This window comes from Aythya fuligula, chromosome 1 (assembly GCF_009819795.1).
Source record: "Aythya fuligula isolate bAytFul2 chromosome 1, bAytFul2.pri, whole genome shotgun sequence".
NCBI lineage: Eukaryota > Metazoa > Chordata > Aves > Anseriformes > Anatidae > Aythya > Aythya fuligula.
In genome coordinates, this window is record NC_045559.1 from 89,455,226 (window position 1) to 89,476,028 (window position 20,803).

Here is a 20,803-nt window from a genome sequence, read left to right on the forward strand (position 1 = left end):
AGCAAGGTGTTTCCAAAATGAACCATACTTCCCCTGGAGCTGCAGCTACTGAGGGAGACAGGTGTTTAAGATGGTTAATTGAGAAGCTCAGCCAGCTCCTGCCCCCAGACTCTCTGGCACTTTGGTCACCCTTCCAGCGAGCCCTGGACCTGGCTGCCATTTCAAACGCTGCCATTTCCAAAGCACAGCCTTGCAGTAGGAGCCTAAAAGTCTAATCCTGGGCCCAAGAGAGACTTTACAGTTATACAGTTCCTCCCACCTAACAGTAACAGAGAAAGAGCCACCTGCAATCCTCTCCCAAAGACACTTCTACTCAAAATCTTGTCGTGTGTTCAGTAGAGACTGTAGGTCCACTGCATCTAACAGGAGCCAGAAAAAAGAAAAGGCTATTTGGCAACTTTTGCTTTTTGGTGTTTTCCAACTGGTATGCAACTCGCAAGGCAATTACCTTTTGATATCATTTAATATTGCCTCTACTTGCACTAGATCACAATCAGCCCTATTGTCGTTTTCCTCTCCTAGCTGGCCATATGGGGAAAGAGAGAAAAATTTCTCATGCGCTCATGAAATGTAAGCAAAAGCCAAACAAGCCCCACTCTCCCTTTGCTTGGCTTCCCATAGCCTGGGGAGAGAGCAAACAAAAACTGCTCAACAACCCCTCCCTTGCAAACAGGCCACCAAGGCAAAGGCAGCTGCCCAAGGCACTCCCAGCTCGCAAGAAAATTGTTCTTGGAATTGTAGGGAATAATGCAATTAGAGATAACTGAGTCAAAACACCTTATCTCAAAAGCTAAGTGCTGTACTTCAGAGCGCATGTACCATCCACTGAAAACCAGTAAGTTTTGTTTACTTAACTTGACTGCTCCCCAAAGGTATATGGGGTTTACAGATCACATCAGGATACACCATCCTATGGCATCTCTTTGCCTCCTATCCAAGACCAAATAAAGTACTTTGCCCCTTCCACCATTCTTCCTCCTTGTGAAAGCAGTTTTCTTTTCAAACCAGCTTTCTCCATACTTCACACCGTACTGCTCTCAGCCAAGGAGGACACTGCCTTCTTATAATGTGAAGCAAGTGCTTTCTCTTATTTCAGATCTAAACTCAAATCTGAACATTATCAAAATTTCCCAAGCCCTCCCTTTCCTGAAGTGTTCTCCTTGAATTTACTCTGGTATGAGTTTGATTTCTTAGAAAAAGGAAATGGGTTTTAACACTGTAATGCAACATTAAAATACATAGTGTTCCATCCACATACTACTATTAATATCACAATGCAACACAGCTGTTTATATAAAACAGATTCAGCATGTAACTAATTTTTCCAGATTCTATAGGTCTGTGATCATGCTAATCTGTTTCACATGAAGGACTCATCCCTTAGTTTTTAGATGAGATAAGCAAATCTCTATGTTTAGACAGAAACAAAAACACAAGCTAGACAGACAGATACTGGATGTATGTGTGTGGAATTGTTAAGTCTGAAAAAGACTTGGAAAAATTCTGTAGCTGAAGGGCTACTGAAATATCCTGTAATTCCTACTTCAGTTTTATGTCTCTCCATATAGATATAGATATACATGTATATACTATTACTGAAATTCAACCCTAAAGGGAGCTGGCAACCAAAAGCAGCACAACAGTTTTTGATATTAAAATACAGCTCTCTCTTATGCCTCTCTGTAATTTAGAAATGAGATTAAAATTGCATATAAGGTTTTCAAAATAGTGGGATCCTTCTACCTCTAGATATTTTTTGCCACTGTTAAAACTGAACTACAGAACATCAGATGATAAAATTCTCCTATGTGTAACTGCCATCTTCACAATAACAAATTTTTTATATATATAACAGCAAAAACAACAAACCACAGACCAAAAACAAACAAACAAACCAAAACCAAACAACAAAAAGGGACTCACCTGTTTGCACTTAACAGGTGCTGCTCTTAAGTTGACTCAGCAATCTTAAACCAGGATATCTTTGTACCAAATCCACAAGTTTACGTACATTATCTCATATAAAAAGGCCTACTTAGTATTGGTGAAAGTGTGCTTTATAGATAAACTTATTAAAAGTCACTCTTTGAAGAATTTTATCAGCACTTATTTTTTTTTTCTTTTTGCCTTTACTCAAGGCATATAATATTAATTTGTAAAATCAAATGTGCAAGGCAAAAGTAGCTCTGTGCCAAAGGCACAGCATGGTTATGATGCTCCAGGTACTTTAAAACTAAGTTACACTTCTTCAACAAAACTACAACATCTCTGGTCCCTTCATACCTCTGCTCTACAAATCTATTTTCCCTGATCAAATTTGATCTAATAATCACTAGCCAGAATAAATTATTTCAAACTCACATTGGATTTTTGTCTGAAATCGTGCTTTCTGCCACTATCAGCCGCTTATGACAGAAGGGGATTATCCCTCAATCCACGCCACAATGAGAACGCACTAAGGATGGCTTTTACTATCCAGTTGTTAGGGCAGTACTCCAGCCAGGACTCTCACTTCTGTTTCAGCCCCTGCAGAAGGAGTAAGGCAGAGGCAGCATAAAACAATTTCAATAAACATTTCATATAGGTAGAGGACTACATCTACAAAATTATCCTGAAAAGGCACCTTCAGGCAAGTGCTGGTACAAGGGGCAGACCAACAGCAGAGCTGGAGCACTGGCACAAAATTCAGTGTAAGGAGGTTGCTAAAACTTTATTTTCCATCCATTCTTTTGAGCAAGGCAGATTCTGTCCAAATACATCTGCTGTGAGTACTTCATCAAAACCGCCATCCCCATTGTTCTGGGGTAGGCAGCACTATCCAAAATGACAAGACAGACACTGCAGAGCTGTTCAGAGTTAACAACAGAAACTTCCTGAGCTCAAGTAGCGGCTTCCAAGGACGCTGTTCAGAGGGTACAAGAAAGATTGAAGACGTGTTTAAAGTTGTGGTAAGATGAAAAAGAACTTTTATTTTCATAAATGAAGACTTAGATAACTTCCGGAGTAATAGACAGAGGAAGATTTGTTCGAAGACAGGTTTTCCCTGTGGAGGAGTTTGAAGACATTGCACATTTCAAGAGATGAGCCAGGTTCTTGCACAAACCTCTGGGAGATAAAGGACATACTGTGCACGCTGCTTGCTAGGCTGTGTTTTCTAAATATTTTTTTTTCTTCTTGTAGACACTGACTTACTGAAATACATACCTCATTATTCAGTCTCCTTTTACTAACATTTTTACCAGATATTCCACAAAGAAATAACATCAATGGCAATTGTGCTGTGACTTAAACGCCCAGATGATATATCATTTCCTGCAAACCAGTTTCTCAGAGGATTTAAAAAAAAAAAATGAAAGAAAAAAAAAAAGAGAGAAGGGGGGGGAAGAAAAAGAAAAAAGAGTCCTGTGGTCTGTTTGGAGCCAGAAATCCTGAGTTCAGCTTTGGCACTAGCTCCCATCAGGGCCTTCCAGAAGGCTGCATGGGATTAAATTTTCGAAAGCACTTAGAAGGTTTAGGAGCACGTCTCATTGTTAGAAGTGATTTAGACTAATGAGCTTAAGCATTGTTAAATATACTGCTTCATGCCCTGTCTCGTCCGGTCCACTGAGGGATAGTTTTCACCCACAGCCCCTGGCAGATTTAGATGCAATGGTTTGAAATACTGGAACCCTGTTTCCAGTTTGCTGATGGAGGTGACTGGCCCTGACCAGGAAGAGCGGAAGCAGACACATGCATTAGCCCAGAATGTCAATACAACACACTGATGGAGCAAACTTGTACCAACAGGCCAGGCTATGAACTTGAGCAGCATCACTTTCCACTGCTCATGGCTCAATTATGAAGCACAGATTAAAGGAAACAGTACCTTCTGTTGCTGCAAATAGATTCATCAGAGGCCATCTGTCAAAGGTCGTAAGATCCTAAGTACCTGATGCATTTTTAAAGGCAGACTTGACAGTGTCACACAGCTTCCCTATGTCACATTGCCTTTTCTTGCTCTAGTATGTGTTTTCTTTCTTCTTTTAGTGTGTGGGGTTTTTTTTTTGGGGGGGAGGGAGAGTGAGGCACACAGAATACTTATCAAAGAAATTCATTACATGCGTTTTATTCCATTTCCACTTCTGAAACAGAGAAATTATTTTTAAAGATCCATACATGCCATAGTATACTTGGTCCAAATTCTTCAGTGTTGTTCCTACATTTTGCAAGAGACTGGAAACTGCTTCTAGGTGTTTCAAATATGAAACATGAAAATTAATAACAGTCTATTAATTGGCTGCAACAATAATTTTCTGAAAATAAAGTTGTCAGATTTTCTGATGTTTTATGTTTACTATGAGTCTCTGCACCACAGAAATGAGAACTTGAATGGGGAACAGGCATTTCATGTCACTTAGAGAGTCAGTGTGCACTTCTGCAGAGAAGAGTGAGTTAGATAGGTTTGGGTCTGTGGCTTAATGATTACATTATCTAGATGTTTCTGCTAAAACGTTAGCATTGAAGGAGCTTTTAATTAAACTTTCTGTTAAATTGTAACACCCTCTGTCTAGCTCTGCAAGCTAGTCTTGGTACCCAGATAAAACCAACCAAGAGGGTTTAAACACACTCCATACTCCTAAAAATGGCCTGTATTCAATTATGAATCAAGTATTAAACTGTGATGAATATACCGCACTGATATGCAAATAAACTATCTGCTTTTTCAGGATAGCTGGAAAAAAAGCTGTATAAAACCTTAGCCAAGCCATTCAGCCCATGGATACAACCAACAAACAGATTTACCATCAAGTTCTACCTGCTCAAGCTTTCTGTTGGAGCAAGATCTCACTTTTTTTTTACCAATCCAAGCTCAAATTAAGCCATTAGAAATATTGTATCAATCAAAGGCTAAGAAATGAAAATGGACCCAGAGTTCTGGCCAAAAAATTAGTACCATACAGTTTCTCTGCCATTGAATTTTAAACTACGACAGTATCTCCTGTTTGAAAGTCAGTTCACTACCAGTTTCCTAGGAAACAAATGTAGGAGCACACATGCATTAATAATAATGCAGCCTCATATAAGTTTGGTGTTGGATGACGGAAGGGCACTGCCCCTCAGTTTGTTTACATTCACCAAACCTGTTACTGAAACCGATCTAGAGCTTAGGGGAAAGAATGAAAGGCCTGTGCTGCCTGTTCATTCACAGCAAACCTTTGCCATTGTTTATAAATCCAGGAAACCTTATTACTTCTGAAAGTATGTTTTCTTTTTTCTGAGCTTTAAGTGGATGGCAGTTATGATAAAACCTGTCAGGGTTGCTGCTGCGCCACAAACCACATAAGCAATTCCCAGGAATGGGTTACTTCCTCCGCTCCATACCATGGTTGAAAGAATCACGTACTTCTTCCCCTTGAATTTGGTTACTGGGAAATCTGACAAGGATGTTAAGGTTTCACTCATAAAGTTTACCTATCCCCAGCTGGAGAAAATGTAGCGCTCAAAATCCTTTCCAATGCGTAAAGAAGCTAGAGATCTGCAATTACTGTAAAAATTTCTTTAAATGACCTGTGAAGTCTCTGCTATTCATGGCCAACAAAACCCACAAAACAAAACAGTAGTAGCTTTCAGTTATTTTAGATAGTCTCCATGTAATTCTGGAAATACTGGGATTTTTTTATTATAAATTTCAGATTCATACTTTTGTAACTGCTACTGAACTAACTTGGTAAGACCTATAGTATTTTTAAGCAGAAGAAGAAACTTACTTGAAAAGGAGCCTTTTGGGGAAGCTTACTGTGATGATACTCTACATATTCTTACTGATGAAAAGTGCTCACCTTTATTTAATAACATTATCTACCCAGAATATTTTCTGTTTTTACCTTTTCTCTCTCTACATAGAGCCTTTCAGAACACTACTGTGCTACAACATTTAAAATCACAGCTGTATTAGCTGAGTGGGTAAAAATTTATAGCCATCTTGATGTAGCTCCTGCTGACAAAATAAGAGCTTTAGTCAGCAAAGTTCACACTGTTCATTGTGAGATTGCATTTTCACCAGCACAAAAATTCCCATCAGCCCATGGCTCAAATCTGCCAGAGGGCTCTGCTGACACAGGCATCCCGTACAGCTTGCAATAGCAGGGATACCTCTGGCATTTCGTGCACCCCAGTAAGGGTGTCTAGGCATCTGAGGAGGCCAAAATTAAATATTTCAGCTAAATCAACATCTTCAGCTGTCTCTTCAGGTTCCCATCCATCAGTTTTACCCCTCATGTAAAACCTAGGACTGCTATGTTCTGCCTTGCAGAAGTCAAATCCAAGTCTTTGCTGCCATTTGAGTAACATGTCTTAACTCTGCCTGCTAGAGACAATCTACCTGCAGCATCTTGTCACCCTTACAACAGCTAGGTCTCTTCATGGTGACTTGGTTTGGGGTGTTTTGCTTGTTTTTTTTTTTTTTTTGTTTGTTTTTTTCCTTGCCATTTTACTATATAAATCCCATCCCCTTCCATCTCATTGCAACCATTTAACAGCTAAGGATTGTCTTGGATAATATGAAAGGATACTATAGGAGATATGGAATGTGTAATTCCCTGCTGGGAGGCCATCAGCAAAATGTCTTTCCCGGCTGATACGACGGTAAAGATTTTTGAATGTAGCAAAGGCTGACACTCGCATCCAGATAATGAAGTCATCATTTATATAACCATTGTTCCTCTCATTTTCCTCATCTAACAAATATACTGGTTTCTGCCAGTAAGGAGGTCTTGCTGTCCCTGGTGAAAAAGAAAAAAAAACAGGGAAGACACTGTCAGTATAAACAGGGGTCGGTTTACTAATTTCTGGGCCTACTCATGAACAACACAGAATACAAGAGATGGAAGAAATGCAAGACTCTGTCTGTTATTGCAAAATTATATATGCTTGGTAACACTCCACATGCTTGGTTCTCCATTCACCTCAAACACCAATGAACAGAGATTAACAGTATTCATTAGAAGCCACAAGGATAGGAAAAACAAAGTGAATTGCAGAAACAAAATATACTGATACTGTTTCTTCTGGCTTCTCATCTCTTCAGCAAGGAATGTACCCTCTCTAATAAGGACTTCACCTTCATTTTTATACATTAGTTTATTCCTGTACAACCAGAAAGGCACTTTTTTGCACTTTAATGGCACAGCCTATGATATTTAGAATCTATCATATGAAAACTACTTGGATAATTAACTCTGAGGCAGGGAAAAGTTTCTTGCATATTGCATCCAGCGCAGCAATGCCCTGATCCAAAATACAGTGCTTTTAGTCCCACTTCAATATGGATCAATCCTAATGAGGAAACAGACCTAGAAAACAACTGTTTGAAATAACTGCTGAAGATGGCAGTCTCACTTGGCTCACAATTGCCTAAGAATCTGCAAAGGTACGAAGAAGGAGAAATGGAATATGTAATTCTCCTTTCTAGTTATTTTCAACAGAAAATACAGAGACTGCATCCTTGCTTTTTCTGGACAGATTAAATGTTGCCAGAAAAAATGCACAAGAGTGTTGATGCAGGCTACTTTCTTACAAAATCACTTTGTCTCAATTTCTGTGGTCAGTAGTAAAATGCAAACAATATTTTGGCTAAATCTGTCTTCTACTCTCATTCACTTTTTAAAGCTACTTCTTCTTCCAGGTATTTTTCCCAAAGACATTTCCCTTCTCAGAATGGGAAAGCTCTGCACACAGAGAGGAAAGCCCCTGAAAAATAAGGAATGCCAGTAGAATCATTCTTACCTGCAAATGCAGAAGAGAGATTGTGTGATTGTGGATTGCGAAATTTCACATTTTTATCTGTCCACCAACTGTTTCCAGTCTTCAGCAGCGGTACTTGAATAACAGATGAGTTAAAATTGTAAAAAAGATCAATAGTATCTGTAGGAAATACCAGAGGCAATGTGTATGAGTAAAAGACCGTCATTCTAACGTCTAACATGACTAGCAAAACTAACATGCACCTTTCAAGTGAATAGAAAAAAAATCCTTAGAAAGATTTTATCATGGTGGTGTATGGAGTATTGTATACTCCATAAGTAGAACTAAGCTGCCAGAGCCTTAGAACTTCTGGAGTTTTAAAGACTGAGCATACTCCTACAAACAATCTAGAGTTTCTTTAACAGTTGTCCTAAACTGATTTTTTTGTTATATATTACTTGTTTTCAGCAAACAGTAGAAGTGAAAGCACAGTCAAGGGAATTAATGATTCTTTGGAGAAAATATTGCTATAGTTTTATGCTAATTAGAGGCCTTGTTAACGAACTTGGCCACAAACATTACTTTAATCAGAAAATATTTAGTTAAAATTGTGCTTACCCTTGTCATTCTGGGCATTGTCACCCTGGGCAAAAAACACTTTTCTTTTTCATTATATTATCCTACTTGGATTAGTTTAACATAAGGCAAAAATATTTCAGGTTTCATTAACATCTATGTAAACACCTAGGCAGCCAATGTGATGACTGGCAGGGGAGGTTAGATGGTATAGATGGGAAGGGGCTGCATTTTAGGAAACACGATGAACACAATGACATGAACATTGATGAAAACATACTTTTAAAAAATCCTATTACTAAAACTATGTTCACTTGGCTCACTAAAGCCAGTCAGACACACTCTTCTTGCATAAATGATCATTGTGTGCTCCACTACATTCTCTATCTACTTATCATTGGTTTACTAGCAGGAATTGCAATTCTCTGAGCTCTGTCTGCTTAACTGCTCCATTATTAGAAGACAAACAGCTAAACTGTCAGAAGCACCCTCTTTCACAGCAAAGGGATAGAAATGAGCAACCAGAGTGAGTGAGCATTCAGACTTCACCAGCTTCCCCCACATCACCAGCAACTGGAACATTTCAACACACTTCACACTAAGGACTGATGCAAAGGCAGACACTTGAAGATTTACCTTCAACATTTTTTATCCCTAATTTTCTGCAGGAGAATTCTGTCCTGCTAGCGAGGGCTCCAGAACAGCACAGGCTGCATGGAGGTAGCTCTGCTGGCCTAGGTCTCAGCCCAGTCCAGTAGATCAGATTTCCAGAGGAGCAGGTATGTGCACAGGTGAAAATCAAATGGGTCTAGAAGTTATTACAGCTGCCCTTCACAAGCCCTCTGGTGAGGGTGGCTCAGTTACTTTAAATATCACTGCTACATTGCCAAAAACTGCTGGGTGAAACTGGTTAAAAAGGGGTGAGAGGGGAAGAAAAAGGAGGAGGTAGGGGAAAAAAAACCTGTAGAAGTTCTTTTCTTCTTTTCTTCCAAATAAATCAATTCTGAAATCTGTCAATGTTCATGGCTAGAAGCCCTCTTCTAGATTTTAGCCTTCATGTACTGAGAGGCAGATTATGACCTCCAGGTAGCCATACAGAAGATCAAACCCAGGATCAAATCAATTCATGTAAGTCTATGGATGCTTCCAGCATTCAAAGAACAAAATGCAAACATACAGATCCAAAGGTCCAAACCAGTGTCAAGAACTTGTTTTCTCTTTTTAAGCACACCACTGTGGGAAGGTAGAATTTGAGTTCTCCCATTATTTCACAGAATCCTTGATTCTGTGATTATTGTACCAGAACAGATTTTTTAGCAAGAAAATACACTAAATCTAATATGTATATCATTGTTCCCTGTTTCACCAAGACTCAATTCCTGAGTCCTGTTGCAGAATCATACTGAGGAATAAAAAACCTTCCTCAGTTTGAAGATGAGAGGAAAGTTACTGAAGAACTCCATATTCACCACAGCAGCGATGCCAAACAAATCCTTTTGTAGGAGAAGGACAGAGTTCTTGCAATACCAGGACTAAGCTGGATTGAGGTAGCAAATCATAGTTTCAAGTGGAAATTAGTGAGATGGACACGGAGGGTACTTACCATTGAACATGCTGTTGGCAATAGCACCGCATGGAGCCATCGGTGTTCCATTTTTGTATGTGGTGAAGGGCGCACAGTAGCTCTGCTGAACCTGCATTCAAGGTCACAGAACAATCAGGCAAAGAACCTGTAGGGTTTTGTTTCGGTTTGCTGGTGTTAATGTCCTCCTCTCACAACTTCTTCTGAAAAGCCACTGAGTAAGTCTCTAATACCTTTTGGTCACATTAAAGAGACATCCAAATGAATAGGTTTGTAGTTGAGGAACACATTCTGTATCTCAATATGCAAACTTTAGGCCTTCACCAAGTTCTGTTGCAGCCTTGCAAACTCTAGACTACAAAACTCATTTGGTGATCTGCGGTTGTAACATAGCTACAACTTAGTATGTTCCAGTGTGCAGCCCTGACTTACCCTGGCATATCTTATTTTTCTTTGTTTTTATTTTTGATCTGCATTGCTTCAGGAATGTAGAGCAGCAGATATATTTAGCCACATTACTTCAGTGTGGCCAAATCTTGATGCATGAAAGCACAGCATGAAAAACAAAAACCCACCTTTGAATTTGTCACCCTCTCACCTATCCCAATTCACTACAAACTCTAAGTCTTAGCACAGAAACATTTTCAAACAGCTCTGATCAGCTGTGTAGTGATTGGCACAAAAGCCAAAAGCTGTGGCACCTGAATGCAAACAAGCTGCCTGGACACCTGGAGAAGCTGTTGTATGGGGAACGTGTCTGGAGAGTTACAAGAAACATTTTATAACAACAGGTTATTATGGGACAATCACCTTATCTACTGACAGGACTGTGCATGAATTGTATGTATGTTAACAAATGTTATTTTTAAGCTAAAAAAAAACACTTTTTATTTATAGATATGCAAGTTAAAAAAAAAAATTAATGTAGTGATTGCAGTGTCCAACTGCTTTATGCATGCATTGCTGTGAGTGATGCTGAGTAGCCTCCTATTCTAACATCGAAGTTATGTATTTCTTAATGCTACATGATCACCTGTTTCACCATGTACCATTCCTTACTCCTTGTCCACTTCCAAAGCCAAATGTCAAAATGAAAGACTTTGAACACCTTAATTTCCTAAGTTTAAAATAAAAACACAAATTAAAAGAGTTCTGGCTAAAACAACTAAAACCACTAGCAGGAAACACTTTCTGCAAATTTATTTTTATTTTAATTAAAAGACAGTGTATTCTTAATATTAGCCCTATACAGTGCAGGTTTGCGAACCGCAACATTGGACTGACATCTTCTATTTATGCACTCAGCCTTCCTCTGTTATTAACTTATAACACATAATTGCCCTAGCAATCATAAAAGCAGAGACTAAGCACTGAAAATCTGTACCTTCTTATTCCCTACAGCCATCTCAAAACACCTTGAAATTTACACTTAGTTAGCTGTCTGTGTGGTCAAAGATGCACCTGGTGAAAATACTGATCTCATAATATAAAGAAAAAACTTACATTTACTTCTCGACCCAACAACTGTGCATCACTTCTTGATATCACGTATCGACGGTGGTTTTGATAGAAGTTTTGCAGGCCATAGTACATAAAAACATCACCCTAGAATTCAAGGATAAATCCTTTCAATAAGGTAAGCTCATGCAGACAAGAGAAATCATGTTACTTACTAAAAAAAAGGGGGGGAAATATAGAATTCAATTCATACTTATGTGTTGGTAACTACATTCTAACCAATTACTTTAGCAGACACTGGCTAAAACCTGTCCTTCACCCCAACTGAAAGTTTTTGTATTTTGGCACAAAATTAAACATTCTTTAAAACCCTAAATGAAATCTAAAATGAAAATGCATGATTGTTATTTTACTCAAGCTGGTAATGACTGGCCATGAACCAGCAATGAGTATGAATAATTTCATGGAGACAGACACTCATTTTCTGTAAAAGGAAGATGCCCAAACAAAAAAGCAGCCACCAGTCTTAATTTCTGCAGAATTTTTTTTTTTTTTGAAAACTAAGGCTCCCTCTCCTCAATTATCTGAGTCCCTTGGAAAATTTAGTCCTGTAATTAAAATGAGAATACTAAGCAGGCAAATATAAGCAACAAAGAGGTTTAGTAACCTATTAAAAAAACTTTATTCAGTTAAACAAACTTCTCATCTCAAACATTACTGTATCTAAACCATTACTCACAGAGCACTTTAACAGTCTCTTTGATACTGAAGAACCATAAAGTGACTTTATAATATAAATACTGTCGTAATTTTAAGGGATCATTTATGCAGTTCTAAGTGTAAGACATCTGTGGCAGAATATGGGGTATTCTAACAGCCTCCGCAACATAACCAGCAGTTTGGGACAGAAAATGAAAGATACTTCTTCCAAATGAAACTGGAGAATGACACTGTTAGACTTGAATTGTTTCAAGGACCTTAGGTATTAACAGCACAAGTCCTGAAAAAAGAACTGCAATGGTTGACTTGTGACAAGTGGTCAGAGCTTCAGATTTCTTTGTTATTTGAGAGCTTAGCAGTGCAGTAACACCTAACCTCAGGCAAGATCAAGGGTTTGCTATGGACTCAAAAAGAGAAGTAATCTCCACAGTCAAACACCATTTCCTCCATCCCTACTTTCTCCTTAGAGATCTCCCGTCCCAGGGCAGAGACAGCCTGATCTGAGCATTTTTAACACATGCCAAAATCAATTGCAAATGTAAATGTGTAAAATTCTGAGTATTTCATGTTTATAAAAAGCAAAAAGAAAATTCAGTCATGAGCTCTACAGAGCAACATTAGCATATTTTATCATGCAGGGGTATAACCAACAAGAGGTGCTAAGCCACTCAAGTTGGTTTCTCATATCCACTTACCAGCATATCTTCCTTCAGTGTGAAATCAATAGAACACAGGCATTCAATATCCCAATTAAAGGAATTTTCACGAAGTTTTGAACAATCCGAGCATTTGTCTGAATAATTAATCTGTCAGAGAAGTGAACAAGCAGGGAGATTACAATAAAGGACATGAATGCAGGAAAAGATTAGCGTTTTAGCTACAAGACCTCCCAGAGCAGTTCTCTCCTAAGTGATTTGGGATTGCCAAAGACATTGTTAAAATTGACAGAGATATAGAGAATTAGGACTTGGCCTCAATGGAACATTCAAAAATTTCATCCCTAGTTTAAAGCTGCTTTAGAGCCTTCTGATGACTGTTGCAGAACCTCCACATTTGCTCCTCGGCAAAGGAGTGCTGAGTGATGAGCACTTCTGCAGCTTGGCCTGGCTGACCAAGTAATGCTTGACAAACTCCCATGGGAATTATGGCCCGCCCTCTGTGAACAGCCTGGATGTAGTGCTGAGAGTCAGCTCCAACCAGCAGTCCATTAACTGCAGCAGGTTTAACCAATTTTGCTTCCAGGAAACAGCATTTAAACATCAGGGCTCCTGCATTTTAAGATTTTGCCCCAGCAAATATTTATCTTCTAGTGCCAAACACTATTTAAAGGGGTTAGTTTATTTTCCCTTAAAAAAAAACAAGAAAATAATAACACCATTTCAGATATTACCACCCAGTGGTGGGAGTTCCCACACATATTTTGGATATTACTTCTCAGTTAACCACCCAGTACTTGGCTTTCATTGGTGACCAAATATCTGAGGATTTTCACAGAAATACTGGCTGCTTGACGTGTCCAAGGCATGAAGCCATTGCTATATTCTTTATCCAGAAGCACAAACTCAAAGCTCTTTTCTCCCAAACATAGACTGATTTTTTCTTAATAGAACACCTAACACCCCACTCTAAACAAACCTGGATTTCTTTGACGCTGTTTGCTGACAGTATGAGGCAGATTCCCACAGAAAGGCAAAACGCTCCCGTGAGAAAGAAGGTGGAGAGCACAGTCGCAATGGTAAGCTGGGGCTTCCACGCCGGTAGCCTCTGTTGTTTGAATGCACTGTTATCTGGACATCTGGAAGGATGTGCTTCTGCTTCTTGTGGAGCAAAACTCTTCTTGTTTTTCATATTCTTCTTAGTGAGAGGAAGGAATAATATACTTGTGCTGGAGGGCGTTTAAGCTGAGATACTGTCTTCACTGCTGGGAAACTGTGCTGTTTGTTCAGACTTGCATTATAGCCAGGAATTACTTATTAACTAGATCTCTCTCTTCCTCCTTTTCTACATTCGTGTCTGGATCACCATGATCAGCTTGTACCAATCAGATGTTTGTGTACTTCGGTCAGTATGTCCAGATCATGCTGCCTGAAAAAGCTTAAATATATGCCTTTTCCTGCCCCACAGTTCAGGAAATTCAGTTGTATTTATGTCTTATTCTTTTGTAAGGATACTGCCAACTCTACTGGAATTTCTGTGTAATCTCAGATTTATTATTTCTTCACCCTTCACTTGCTGACCATCTAACAAGCATGGGATAAAAGGAAAGATCTACTCCAGTTGCATTGGATACCACTGGGAAGGACTGGAGGGGCTGAGAGTAGTAGACAGACAATATTGGTTTGGAAAACCAATTTCCTTAACCTACTGCTGCATTCATTGGTATTGATCTAGATACAATTTAAAGTTGTAAAAATGCTGTGTGTTCTTTATCACAATAGGACAATTAATTCTAAAACAATCTGATTTGGATATATGGCCTTCCAAGATGTTGACCATCAGTCCACATCTATTCATCTTGCCTTTCTATGAAAAAGGTGTACCCATTCCCTACTTTTCATAATGATAAAAGTATTACCCAGTGAGAGATAATCTCCTTTTAACTGGAAAAACAGTAGAACATTCTTCACACATTTCAATGGTTTAACCACAATAAAGTCTCAATTTAATATACTGAAAGTTTAAACATAATGTATCATGTTATAGCATAAAATAGCATTTGGCCAGCTGTAGATCAGATGGGAGAAAAATACTTTTTTGACAAATTACTGACATTCATACAACATTTTCAAAGATCCTCTAAAGCAAGAACTAGCTTACCACTCCAGTGAGAGAAGTAAAGGTTTCCTTTGGGACAGCAGAAGGAGATAACTGACACATACAAAGGCTTTCACACCTAAGTTTGCTCATCTTCCAAGTCTTAAAAGTGACATATAATAGTAAATTTTGCAGGTGAAGGCAAACTAATTTCAGTATCACATTGCTTGGGCAATAAGTAATACTAAAATCACAAAAAAAACTTCTGTTTTTATTATTAAAAGAAAAGGAACATCAGAAAAAGTTACACCATGCAATCTTTCCGTATTGTTTGACCTCAGAAAAGTTAATATTCCTAATGCAATCACTGTTAATCACTTGCCAGTTGCAGACAGAAGTAAAAAGCAGCTGTAAACGACGTCCTTGTAGGTAAAGCCATTAAAAGAGTCCCAGCTTCACAGACCCTTCTCTGCATAGCTTTATAATACTCATCTCCAGTAGGTCAATTGTTTCTTTCTTTATCTGAAGAAAACAAAAAACAAAGAAAGCATCAAAGGTCACTGATAATTCTTTGGCTAAATACCATGACTCCCGCAGTCCCATCTAACACAGCTACAGATTAGGTTGTAATTCATACAGAGTTGATAAAGTATGCTGCAGCAAGAGATGTACCCTGGGCTGCAAAATTTTTATAGGACTTTCCAGAGTATCAGCCAGTATCAACGAGTCCAAGGGAAGGACTGCACTGTAACAGCCACAGTGTTGCCTGAGGCTGACACATCTGAATGAAAGTGAGCAGGAAGGTCAGGTATACATGAGCTGTATGCAAAAGTACTTTTGTTTATAACTGACATGGTTGTACCTTATTGCTTATCTAAAGATAAGTCAAATGCATGTGAGGGTAAATATTAATGACACACTTCAGCAGGAACACAAGATTCTCTGCTATCGTGGTAAGTCCAGACTTTCCTTATGGTTCCTTCTTCCCACTTATGAATAACTTTTCTTCTGAGGTTTCTCTCAGGTTTATATCCTTTTGTGCACAGGAATGTATGATGTCAGAAAGCCTAACTATTCTCTATTTCTTACAAACCCTTCTGCTTTAATGAAACCTGAAATTTGCTCAATGCTTATTTGTAAATGGAAGAAAATAATGTTTAGCAAAATGTTTAAAAAATATATATATATTCAAATCTTACAAGTAACTTGAAGAGTTGAGAAAGCTCTGTGTTGTCATCAACCTCTATACAGAAAGTTTTCGAAGTGGGAAACTTGTCCTTTGGTCAGATTGGGAAGTATACAGTCAATTTTTATTTAAACCTCTACACTTCAGTGTAACTCAAGCTCACCAAAACAGTCTGATAAACTCATTCACTCTACATTTGGTTTCTTTGTGAGGTTTCTTTTCACTTCCTTCTAATCCCCTTATACGATAAATGAAATGAGAGACAAAGGAACAAAGAAAAAAAAAATCCAGCAGCATTAATGAATGAGATGTTGAGGCAACTGAAAGAGCACTGGATCAGAGTGCCATGCACTGTATAACTATGATGGCATAGAAGACTGTTATGTGGAAGTATTCATGTCTTTTTAAATACATATATATTTCAGAATGTGCCATTATGTACATAATTCTCCACGGAATATGAGATGAGCACAGGAAAAGCAAGGAGTTTGCACCTTTAAAAGAAAGCTATGGATTTTTCCTTGAGTGGACAAGAGGTACATGTTCTTCCAGCTGTTCATGCTTTCTGCATATTTAATTACACAGACTAGTATATTTACAATGCAATTTAGCAATGAAGCACCTTAAACATGCAAATAAATTAGTGTCAAAGTGAGGTTTGCAGTGGAAATGTGTCATTAGGCCTCCTATCCAATTCTAAAGGCATTATTTTACCTCCACATCTAGAATGGAATGAAAAAAATTAGTACATCAAACTGCCAACCATCATGCTGTTGGTACTATAATCTCTCTCTTCTCTGAGAAAACACATGACTCTTATTAGAATGCATTTGACAATTTTTGTACAAATAGGAGAATAAGGTCCTTAGCTCCCTAAGACTGTATTCCGTATTTCAAGTCTGCAAATTGCTAAACATCCTGATGGTCTTCTACAGTCCTAAGGAGCTTTACCTCAAAAGCATTATGTGGGTATCTTTTATTACTGACATTCCTTACAAATAACTTTCAGGAATCTACCGCCTGTCTGCAGCAGGATAAATAGCTGCAATAGCTGCACTTACATAGCTCAACATGTCAAAAGCCTTTCTGTATAGTTTATTACCTGGACCAAATGCAGGTTTGAAGACTTTTCTGTAATCCCATGTTTACTATTCTGTAATCATATACAGAGATCTATCCTTAGACTAACACTATATATGAAGGTGCAGTATTCTTACTTCTTTGGTTTTAACTTGAAATAAGCATGAGCATTGGCTTCTCTAATTTTGATGTTGACAGCTATTTTTCCTTAATAAAATAGAGCCAGAGTCACAATCTTGGCTTCTATTCCTAGGCAGACATGCTGAAATGCTGTAATACTACATCCAGTGAGCTGAAAAGGACTGTCCAGGTTCGCAATAGCCCCAAATCAATTATTAACAACGTAATTTTTTTTTTTTAGGTGGATCACCTATATTCTACTGTGTGTTTACTTACTTGATCTGGTTTACAAAAATCTGTTGCACTGCAACCAGCACACGTTGCACTACTGTTTTGTGCTAACATGCCTATGGATTCAGGTTCTCCGGTCTTTGAAAAGCTTTCATGTTAAGCGCAAGTGATGTACAAAAGAGGCTTAGGTATTCACCACAAGAGGGAGCCTCCTTGACTCAATAAACAAAGTGTTCTTTTTGCTACTTCATTTCTGCAATGTATGTTTTTGCAGGGCACTGTATCCAGGATTATTGGATACTTGCATCTTTGTGTATGCAGGACTGTAAAATGCAGCACATTCAAATATACATGCAGGTGCAAAGATGGAATAATGACCGACAATTTCTTTCACTTGTGAAGCTTCATATCTATATGTAAGAAAGTCCTATTTCCCTTGTGATTATGCATATTAGCCTGCTCTAAATGTGCAGGAAAATGGAAGCATTGTGCAGGAGCATGGCAGCTTCCTAGCAAGGACGACTAGTGGAATCCGCCTCCTTCACTCTGCTGGCTAGGTACCAGCTGATTCCCTACAGCATACGGTAAACATGTCACAGCAATTAATGTGAAGGCTCGCTTATAGAATTGAAAAGCACGAGGAACTATATTAAAAGGAGTCTACAGATGATGGATGGCTCTACATAGTTTGTACCCTCCCTTTTTCCAAATATAGGGGAACTGCCTGTAGATTTACTCACAAGAAGTTATCTTACTCTCAGACACAGACCAATAAATGCCTCTCCAAAGCTGTACTTAGTTTTTGAGGAAACTTTTGCACAAAGTCCTCTTACTAAGAGACATTTCCAGGAACAGGCAGAACAACTACTCAGCATAAACAAGAGAAATTCACAGCACAGCTGTGACCTGCAACAACAGCAACAACAAAAACTTCCGCAAGATGCAATATTGAGACCCGAGAGTGCAGACTTTCAAGTAAAATGTTGACTTCTTTGTGTTTCTAGACCTCTAAAGTTATCTTTACAGAAATAAATCCTTACCAACCAAGATCTAGGCACTAGAATCAAAAGTACTGAGTACAGAGAATATAATATACACAGGTGCTTATACGATACCTCAGGGATATCCATCATTCTCCTTAGTTTCTGATCTCTCCAGTTCCAATCCAGAATCATATATTTTGTGGAGTTCAAGCACAGGCCATCTAAAAAGGCAATAGAAATTTTATTACCAAGATAATACAGCATGTGCTTATCAAAATTATTTTTGCGTTTTACATCTTTTGCTGTCTGTTCCCAAGGAAACTAATCTTTGAACACTTAAGCACTACATTTGCTGGTTGAAAAACTAATGCAGTGACACTGCAAACTCCCTTAACCACATAATCCCATGCCGTTTTGGAAGACAAACACGAAAGCAGAACAACTACTGTTGCCAGGCTTGTCAGGAGCTAACATCCTGCCAGCAAATAATTCCTCAAGCTTCCTCTTGATGAAACCACAGGAGTTGAATTTCCACAGCTGATGAGGAGCTGGTAAGTTACAAGGACTCTAGCCTGAAAAATCCTATTAATGGGAACTGATGGCGTTTAGCAGTTTAAAGGGCTGGGTGCTATGTGAATATGAGACAGGTCAGTGGTGCTGGAGGGCCAGTTCAGAAAGGACCTTTTTTTTTTTTTTTTTTTTTTTCCTTTAACCACTGTTTGGAGAATAAAGGTCCTTTCTGAACTGGCCCTCCAGCAGTTCCCTAGTCTTCTATACAATGTCCACAATTTTTATAACATTTTTCACTCCTCTTCATTCTTTAGGGGCCTGGCACTGCAACATGAAGTTGTCAAAAAAAGACTAGAACTTAGAATAAAATAATACTACATTTTGTGTCCCTGCCATAAACTGATACCACTTGGGATGGCAATGTGCTGATGTGCTGAGCAGTAACAATTTAATGTTGGTGAAAGGCAAAGAAAGCAAAAAAATTATGCTATTCCTGTACTCCTTTGGAAGGAGCAGTAGAGTCCCAATCTACAGACAGTCCCTGACCACAGGGGACCAGTGACCATAGACTCCTGATGAAACCACAGACTAAGCAAGACAGTACTTAGAAAGAGGAATGGAAAGAATCACCTTATCTTGCCATTTTGTGTTTGTTTTTCTTTGCATACATTGTGCCTGTTAAGCAAGTAAAACTACTCCAAATTTGGGAAGAGAAAATTATATTTATATAGAGTATTTAATTTCATCACATACAAATCAGAAATGAAATTGGCAACCAGATCTTTGCTCCACCCCACAGAAAAGTTTACACTGAGCTTAGAGTGACATATGATACAATGACTTCTGCTATTATTTCCTTTTGATTTACTCGTAGTGTTTGGTTTCCTGGAGCTTTAAGTCTTACACCATGGTTTTGCAATCACTTCTAAGTCAACATAAATTAGTATTCTTGACAAAAGAGGAAGTCCCCCACCTCTGCCTGCTCATTACCCAATTTTGTGTGCATGCTGGTTCTGTTTTAATTGGGATCAGTTCACTGAGCTGCCAAACATACACTTAAGCTAGCACAAGAGGCAGGGTGGGGGAGTAAGTGGGTACTGACCGGGGGTGGGGGTGCTACTCTGCTTTTCTCTCATAATACTGATTTATTCCAGCTTAAAGGGTTCATTAAATCAACTATTAGAATATTGATCTCATTTTGACTGACACAGTAGAAAACTGCACAGCTTAGTACCACAGACTCACATAACCGAAGCTCTTCAAAAACAAAGTCTAACTTCTTGTGAGACCAAGAATAGGACACCTATTGATAAAAAACCTTGTTCTCCTACCTTGCTCCACCAGCGCTTTTATCCTCCCAGGAGTTCCAACCCCAATGTGGAACACACCTTTCTCCAACATATTAATCTGTTCTTTGATCTAATTTGAAAAGAGAAAGACAAACTGTTGTAAAACCATGACTGTTCAAAATTTCTTCTCAAAGAGCTGGAAATAAATTCAAGATCACATACTATCTCTTTCTAGAATATCATCAAGTAACGAATGCTATTCATCTTTCAGGCTGTCAAGATGATCTATCTGGGAGAGCATTTAAGAAATGGAACAGCCAGATGGGCATCACACTTCTCTAGAAGGTCAGTCATGTTCAGCTTTGAAAATCTGCAACTGCACCAACTATTTCTGGAGGTGAGAACAGTTTATTTTCTTCAGTATTTAAGCACATTCTCTGGAAATATTTGGAAAACCAACAAATCTGAATTAGCTCTAAACTCACTCAAGATGCTGACACTGGAAAAAAATGAAATAAAGCAAGCTGTGTGTTTGACAGTATTTATATCAAAGGCCATGTTTCCACTCATTACTTCCCATATTCCCACAAAT

At 38.5% G+C, this 20,803-nt stretch overlaps 2 protein-coding genes across 2 annotated transcripts in view; both read right to left on the minus strand.

Annotated features, from left to right (window-relative positions):
• Positions 1 to 4,056: 4,056 nt before the first annotated feature.
• On the minus strand, positions 4,057 to 14,986 carry LOC116492935 (cell cycle control protein 50C-like). Its single transcript, XM_032193958.1, has 7 exons — positions 13,694 to 14,986; positions 12,754 to 12,864; positions 11,384 to 11,485; positions 9,902 to 9,992; positions 7,765 to 7,902; positions 6,552 to 6,761; positions 4,057 to 5,414 (listed from the first exon to the last, which is right to left on the minus strand). Exons 1-7 carry the CDS (start codon positions 13,904 to 13,906, stop codon positions 5,227 to 5,229), a joined length of 1,053 nt encoding a protein of 350 aa, XP_032049849.1. The 5' UTR covers positions 13,907 to 14,986; the 3' UTR covers positions 4,057 to 5,226.
• An 84-nt stretch (positions 14,987 to 15,070) lies between these two features.
• The window catches only part of CMSS1 (cms1 ribosomal small subunit homolog), a 232,342-nt gene continuing 226,609 nt past the window's right edge, over positions 15,071 to 20,803 (minus strand). The window contains exons 8-10 of the mRNA XM_032193968.1: positions 20,254 to 20,341; positions 18,545 to 18,633; positions 15,071 to 15,334 (exon numbers count right to left, since the gene is read on the minus strand). Of these exons, the coding sequence (XP_032049859.1) occupies positions 15,251 to 15,334; positions 18,545 to 18,633; positions 20,254 to 20,341 (261 nt within the window). The 3' untranslated portion in view covers positions 15,071 to 15,250. The remainder of the gene's footprint in view (positions 15,335 to 18,544; positions 18,634 to 20,253; positions 20,342 to 20,803) is intronic.

Bases quoted from the DNA above. Each gene is read 5' to 3' on its own strand.
- LOC116492935 (XM_032193958.1), bottom strand. From the start codon at position 13,906: ATGAAAAACAAGAAGAGTTTTGCTCCACAAGAAGCAGAAGCACATCCT. The intron at 11,486-12,753 runs GTAAGTGGATAT...CTTGAATTCTAG, and splicing joins CACTGAAGGAAGATATGCTG to GGTGATGTTTTTATGTACTA. The intron at 6,762-7,764 runs GTAAGAATGATT...CTTTTTCACCAG, and splicing joins TCTCTCTTCTGCATTTGCAG to GGACAGCAAGACCTCCTTAC.